Consider the following 7,888-nt stretch of genomic DNA (forward strand, 5'->3'; position numbering starts at 1 on the left):
ATTGGGCTACTAACCATAAGGTTGGCAGTTCAAAACCACCAGCCACTTCTTGGGATTAAAGATGAGGTTTTCTACTCCCACAGAGTTATAGCCTTGGAAACCCAAAGGGGCAGTTCTACCCTGTCCTATAGGTTCACTCTGAGTCAGAATTAACTCAATGACTATAAGTATACCATATCCAAGTGGGATTTATTCCAAGAGTGCAGAAATGGTTCAACATTAGAAAATCAATCAACATAATATACCTTTATATGCCAATAAAAGGAAAAAACCCACATGATCAGCCTTATGAATATAGAAATTTATAAAAACAATACTCTGTCTTGATGAAAACGTTAATGAAGCCAGAAGAAGTTAGGGCTAGAAGAGAAATTTCTCAATACGATTCAGGGTATATATGAAAAGCCAACAGCCAACATTATAGATAATGGAGAAAGACAACATTTTCCACTTAAAAGGGGTAAAAAACTGCTCTCAACATTTCCATCTAATATTGGCTTGTCTAAGCAATGATAAATCAATGATACTATCAAAAGGAGCCCTGCTGATGTAATGATTATGCGTTGGGCTTCAAACTGCAAGGTCAGCAGTTCGAAGTCACCACCCAGTTCACTTTCTACTCCGATAAAGAGTTACCTACAGCCTCAGAAACCCACAGGGCAGTTAGTTCTGCCTGTCCTATAGGGTCAGTATGAGTTAGCATCGACTCAATGGCAGTGAGTTTGGTTTTTAAACTTTTTGATCAATAGAATTACCGCTTATTCTATAGGGATGATTTACAAAGGGGTACCCAAAAAACCCCAGAATTGCGCTGGGCAGAGTGGAGCTTCCATAGTATGCATTTTCCCGCTAGGCAAGCACAGAGCAACTCGCTCTGAGTTAGTGCACCCAGTGGCATTGCCTAGAAAGGTACTCTCTGGTCAAGTGAATTTTTCCATGAAAGCAGTTTCACTCTAACCTCAGTTTTTGTGATGGCTGATTTAAGAGAACAGTGTGCAGCTGTGAAATTTTGTTTCCTGTTTGGGAAAAATGCCACAGAAACTTGTGATGTTAAACACAGCTTATAAGGACAGTGCTATGAGAAAAATTCAAGTATATAAGTGTTCTTCTCCTTTCAAAAAAGGTGAAATGTCAATTGATGACAAACCTCATTCTGGACATCTGTCAACTTCCTGAATGGATGAAAATGTCATAGAGCATTTGGAGTTTGTCCCACCAGATGAGACTGTTAATCAAACTTTTGATTTAAAGATTCAGAAAAAAATTGCTTAACAGTGTGCGACAAAAAAAAGCCTGATTTGTGGCAGATGGGGGACTGGTTTTGCCACCACAACAATGCAGCTGTTCATGCAGCCTTCTCAGTGTGCCAGTTTTTGGCAAGCCTTCTCTTGCCCCACACACCTTACTCACCTGACCCTGCTTTGTGTGACTTCCCTCGAATGCAGAGGGAATGAAAGGACAGTGATTGGACAATGTAGAAGTAAAGAAGAAAACGAGGGAGGTACTGTCAGCCATCCAAGCAGATTGAGTTTGAGAAATGTTTCCAAGAATGGAATCGCAGATTTGACAAATGTATTAAATGTAATAGAGAGTACTTTGAAAGTGATAAGGTTGTTTTGTAAAACAATTTAAATACATATGTTTGAAAATAAATAAAATTCCATTTTGGAGGGGTTCCCCTTCGTATAATATTCCCAATATAATGATAATGATGTCTCTAAAGTGGACCAGGGGCATATATAAACCATAGGTATATGAATGGATTTTGAGTTCACACTTAATTGTACCCCTAATCTAAGCATAATTAGTTATTATGATGTGGCTTTACTTGATATGCGTCCTTATGAAGAGATCACTGAAGATTAGGTGCAATAGAAAACTGTGAAGAAACCAGATGGTGCCAGGCTATTGGAAAGAATAATTTCGGTGGTATTATGAGGCGTGTCTTAAAACTTAGTTATCTAAGCAAAGTGTCAGCTAAGCCCACATAGAGGAAGCAAATGAGTCTGTGTGATCCAATGATTGTAAATAATGAAATTCAAGACTGGAGGAGGAATCTGTAATTAGAGCTTAAATTCTGGGAACCTGGTTTGCAGAAGGCTATGGATGACAATGAAAACCCAAAATCCACTTTTGGGGTCCCTACATGCCTTAAGTCTCTTGTGATTCCCCTCTGACCACTGAGCAAGAATTTGAATAGCCTTGCTATCAGAAAGAGTGCACTGGAAGGTGGATTTATGCAGATGCAGTTAAGTTAAAATTTATACCGTATCATTTGTCCTCCCTTTTAACCCATTTTAAAGTTGTTCTAGTTTTTACATGATTCTATATGTAGAAAATCACTAAGAGTTCATAAGAAAGTATCTAGAGCTAATAGAAAAATTCAGTCAAGTTTGGGGTACAAGGTCAAAAAATGAAAATGAGTTGGGTTTCTCTACTCCAGCAACGAGAAATATGAAAGAGAAATTAGGGCAACAATTTCATTTACAATTAACCTTTAAGAGAATAAAATACTTAGGAATATATCTAGCCTGAAATGTGAAGGATTTATACAATGAGAACTATAAAATACTGCTGAAAGAGATGAAAGGAAACTTAAAGAAAAGAAAAGAAGTTCCTGGTTCACAGATTGAAGACAATATTGGCAAAATGTCAATATTACCCAAAGCGATCTAAAGATTCAATATAATCATGAACAAAATTCCAACAGTCTTCATTACAGAAATAGAAAAACCAATCCTTAGATCAATATAGAATGGCAAGAGGCCTTGACTAGCTAAAGCACTGGAAAGAAAAGAACAAACTCACATTTCCTGATTTTAAAATAACCAATACAGCTGCAATAATCAAAACAGTCTAGTTCTGGCATAGCAATAAACAAGCAGATTAATGGACTAGCATTGAGAGTCCAGAACTAAGCCAACACTTCTGTGGTCACCTGGTTTTTGACAAGGTGCTAAGTCCATTTAATGTGAATAAAGAGTCTTTTTAATAAGTGATGCCAAGAAAATTAGATTTCTACATGCAGATGAAATAAGACACATGCCTCACAACACACACAAAAACACATGTGAAGTGAACCAAGGACCTAAATGTGCAAGCTAATCGCAACAAACTCTTGGAAGAAATGGTAGGCTGGCAGTGCTAGGTTTTAACAATGGATTATCTAACATAATAACAAAAACACAAATAGCAAAAGACAAGATAAATGAGACCTCTTGAAAGTTAAGAGTTTACTTCATTAAAACACTGTTTCAAAGAAGTGCCAAGACTGGTTACCAACTGGGAAAATATCTTCAGAACTCCTATAGCTGACAAGAACCTAATAATCCAAATATACACAAAAACGTTGACAACAACAGCAAGACAACCCAGTCATGAATGGGCAAAAGACTGGAACAGACATTTCACACAGAGGACATTCCTATGGCCCTCAAACACAACCACGGAAGTCGGAGGAGACTAGGAAGCATCCTCCTCTAAAGCCCACAAAGAGCATGACCCTGCCCACCCTGTGAATTTGGGTTTGTAACCCCTAAAACTGTAAGGCCTCACATTTAGAATGGAATGTTCTTGGAAGCCGCCCTCATGGTGGTATTTTGTGATGGCAGCACTAGAAAACTGAGACAGAGAAGGTTAGTCACACAGCCAGCAGCCCAGGGATGTCTGCCACTAAAGCTACTTCTCACCCTGCCTGTGCTGCCCCAGGGCACTGCCCCTCCAGTCTGCCCTGGGTACATGGGACCAATTTCTTCCCGAACACCGACAGTGGAAGAAAATGCATTTTTAAAAAGCCCTATTCCTCTGAAGTTGGTTTTTGAAAGGTCCCAGGTAAAGGCAAAGTAAAGAGGACTTCAGTCTTATAACTCTGGGCCCTGAGTAACAGTTTAATACCTTCGCAGTTAGGATCAAAGAAGAAAACACTGTTCAGAGAAAGCTATCAAAGTACAGGGAGTTGTAAAGCTGCGGGCTAACATGTGGGCCCCTCATTCTGATGGGGCACAGGCACTGGGTTCACAGCAGGGAGGTGAACTCACCTGGGTGAAGTATATCCTGGAGGAGTTGGCGCCCAGGAGCTTGCTCTCAATATGCTGCTGCACCCGCTCCAGGATGCTGTCCTCATGCAGAAAGTGCACTTCATGCTTTGTGGGGTGCACATTCACATCCACATTCTGGGGGCTGATTTCTAAACTGGGGGCATGGAAAAAAATGTGAACAATGACTTTAAATGGTGGTAGAAGGCAAAATCAGTCCATACATAGCCATTAGTATGTGGTTGCCAGGAGACTTGGAGAGGCCACAGGACATGGCAGTCAAAACCTCAAGGTCAAGGCAGAGTGACTAGATTCAAATGTTGGCTCTGGTACTATGAGCTGTGTAGCTTTGGGCAAGTTATATTATCTTCCTTGGCCTCCATTTCCTTTCCTGTAGAGTTAATCGTGTTGCCTATCTCACAGTTCATGGCAGGGTTAAATTCATGTAAAGTACTTGCAGGTACCTGGGAGATTCATTCTCAGCTAATGCTATCATTTCAGAACTGGTGGAGTGTCTTCTTATGTCACATGATGCAATTTACTTCTCTGGATCCGTTTTCTGAACTCTAAAGGAAGGGTAACCTTAAACTTGTCCTATACTTGCTTTTCTTACTTGGCTTACTGATACAAGGAGCAAGCAAAAAATATACGTGACAGAACTTTATATCATTGAAGTGTAATACGAAAGTTAATCAATTTGTTGTCTCTCAACTCTAAATCTATCTTTGGGGTAATGGAGCTTGGCAATGTGAAGCACTGTCAGTAGAGGAAGGACAGGTTTCTGAGAAGTGTGGGGTCTTTTGCGGCACTGTACAGCCCCTGGCCCAGGGCCATGTCTCGTTCCCTGTCACTTCTTCCGGAGCGAGAACCATTCGTGGAGCACTTCATCCATCTCTCCACCACTCGGGGCCGCAGCTGTACCCCTCAACAGGTGAGGGGATGAAGAGTTAGTTTCCTCTGGTGCTTGACCTAAGTTCTAAGGGCAATCAATGGTTGCTCCCTCTTAGGGGCTATTTCTTTTTTTTTTTTTCCTTAGGGGCTATTTCTGTCTCTTTCCCTCCCACTAGCCAGTCTCCATAAGTCCAATTCCTGGTAAATATTTCTTTACATTAAACTTCCTCTGTTCAAATGGCTGAATGTTTCGGCTATTGATTAAAAGAGACTGAACAAGTAGTAATTTGCCTATTATATTATCTAGCAGAAAACAAGAGGGATTCAACAATTGTACATTTAACCAATAAAACAATTTTATCCCTTAAAGCCTATTTTTACCCTCTATTTCAATCAAAGTTAGAAAAATAAATTAACTTTCGAACACAGTAATTTCTATTCAGAGGGCAGAGGTTCCAGACTTGAGACATTTTAGTATTATCGCCCATGCCGTATACAATAGAACCCTGTTACAGAGTGTGAGCTCATCCCACTGTAATAAAAGCTAAGGGTGTTAAATGGACGCACTATTGGGTGAGCTAGAAACGATGAAATGAGACACCTCCGCCCCATAAACCAGTTCCTAGAATCTAAGTTTCTTTAGGGCAGGGGAACTTAACATTCTGTATTTCAAATACCTGTGAGGCCTGGTTGGTATTGATTGCCTTGCTTCTCAAACTTAGCTGATCATTAGAAACACCTGCACACCTGGGAAAGCTACAGCTCCCTGGGCTGCTTCCCTTAGAATAAGGTGACCAGACGCTCCGCTTTTGGCGGGACAGTCCCGATTTTAAACAATTTTTCCTGCATCCCATGGCGTTTTTAAAAATTCCCGATTTTTGGAAAGAATGCACGACAAGCTAGGGTATACGGTTTTCAGCTGCCATGTGGCTACTTTGCCAGAATATGAGTTTTATCAATGGTGTCCCGCTTTACCAATGTTAAAATCTGGTCACCTTACCTTAGAAATTCTAATCCTTCAGGTTGCAAGTGGTGCCCCCAGTGACTCCAATGACGAGCCAAGTTTGGGAAGCTCGGGCTTAGAGGAAACATGGAGCAGCTGACAGGTGAACGGCTCCAGAGAGCTGCCTTTCCCGCAGGGAAGGAAAAACACACCCCTGGAGCTGTTTCCGCTTCCCCGGGTTGACGTGGAAGAGTAGTTAGTGCTCAGAGGCTCCTGAGCACACCTGTGTCTCTGAACAGCTCACAAGTTGCTGACTCTACTTGGTTGGCTCCTGAAAGGTGGAGAAGCATCATTCACCTTTATAATGCCCACTTGGGGCCAGTACCTGGGAAGCCCTCAGTGAGGCTCTGCTACTGAGGGGTCAAATGTGGAAAGCCAACACCCTTGACCTGGGAGAAGGGACAGGACATCCCTGGTGGGCGGCACGCAGTGCTCATTGAGACCGAGGTGTCAACAGGCCCCTCCTTAGAAGAAAAGATCCTGGAGGACCGGCCCTCAGCTCCCTGAGTCTCAGATGAAGAGTTCGGTGCTGTGTTACCTTAGGTAGAGGAATGGGTGTGTGTTTTTGGGCAAATATGCGGCATACACTGTTTCAACAGCTTTTCGCAAAGAAGTTGATTCTACCAGACGATCTGAAAAAGAAAAAAGAAAAGTGACTGGCTGAAAATGTCTCTCAGCGAGAGGTCACCATGCACACACGTCCACAGCATCCTGGGTTATCACCTCAGGAAGAATATTCCTGGACTGACAACCACATCACACCCTGCTACTGCCCAATTAGGCTTCCAGGGAGGAAAAACCTCAAACTCACTGCCAGTGAGTTGATTCTGACTCACAGCAACCCTTACCAGGGGTGTCTGAGAATGTCAGTCTTAATGGGAGCAGACAGCTTCCTCCCAGAGAGCAACTGGTGGATTTGAACTGCTGACCAAGCAGTTAGCAAGTCTTATGCTTATTCAATCATATCACCAGGGTGTCAATCCAGGGAGAAAAGGTTCTTACTGTCTCTCACCTCTTCTAAGCATCATAATCTGGGGCTCTCTTCTCTTACACAAGTAGCAGAAACACAGGCCAATACCCTCTGCTTCCAATAGCCTTTCCCCTCTATCAACTCAAGTTGATGACCTTTACCCCTGCTGGGCACCGTGGGTAGCAAAAAATCGCTCTCAGACTTCTCATTTTGCAAACATACATTGATTACTTCTCACATGTGCCAAGTGCTGGGGGGACGATACACTTGTAAATAGACTAATTCTAACCCCATGTGGTAGGCACTATTACAGAGATACGAGTGCCAAATAATGTGAGCTCAAGAGTAGGCCCTGAAAACTGGGTAGTGAAGCATAAGAGTGAGTTTTGCAGCCCTGGCAGGCATTACAAAGGCCTGCATGTGTGCTTACGGTCATTTAGGAAACAAGGCAAGCTTAGAGGGGGTGCGGAACAATAAGGGCTATAGGAGTGATCAGACAAAGGTTGCAGAAGATTTATTTTCAGAAAACACAGTTCTTCTCTCTCCCCCTACAGATCTGTGGTTCTCTGCTATCTCTGCGTGTCCCTGTAGCAAAGCCAGGCCACATCCACTATTCCCAATGAGAAGAGTAGCGATGACATCATCAACAACAAGACTACGATTCTTTGAATGACTGCCCCTGCAGTGAGTGTCCCTGTATTTTGCGACACATGTCCTGACCACACAGGCCTGGGGCAAGAAAGGGCACCCATCAAAAGGACAGCAGGATACAGCTCTGGGAGAGGGGTGCGTCTGATCAGAACACCCATCAAAAAGACAGCTGGATACAGCTCTGGGAGAAGGGTGCGTCTGATCAGAGCACCCATCAAAAGGACAGCAGGATACAGCTCTGGGAGAGGGGTGCGTCTCATCAGAGCACCCATCAAAAGGACAGCTGGATACAGCTCTGGGAGAGGGGTGCGTCTGATCAGAGCACCCATCAAAAGGACA

At 42.7% G+C, this 7,888-nt stretch overlaps 1 protein-coding gene across 3 annotated transcripts in view; it reads right to left on the reverse strand.

Moving 5' to 3' along the window:
• MLH1 (mutL homolog 1) overlaps positions 1-7,888 on the reverse strand; it is a 61,958-nt gene that overhangs the window by 33,197 nt on the left and 20,873 nt on the right. For all 3 annotated transcript variants that reach the window (XM_004704069.4, XM_045297610.1, XM_045297611.1), the window contains 2 exons: positions 6,467-6,560; positions 4,038-4,191 (listed from right to left, as the gene is read on the reverse strand). In XM_004704069.4, the coding sequence (XP_004704126.1) occupies positions 4,038-4,191; positions 6,467-6,560 (248 nt within the window). The remainder of the gene's footprint in view (positions 1-4,037; positions 4,192-6,466; positions 6,561-7,888) is intronic.

Source organism: Echinops telfairi, unplaced genomic scaffold (genome assembly GCF_000313985.2).
Source record: "Echinops telfairi isolate 266 unplaced genomic scaffold, ASM31398v2 ScPeMD7_7420;HRSCAF=8458, whole genome shotgun sequence".
NCBI lineage: Eukaryota > Metazoa > Chordata > Mammalia > Afrosoricida > Tenrecidae > Echinops > Echinops telfairi.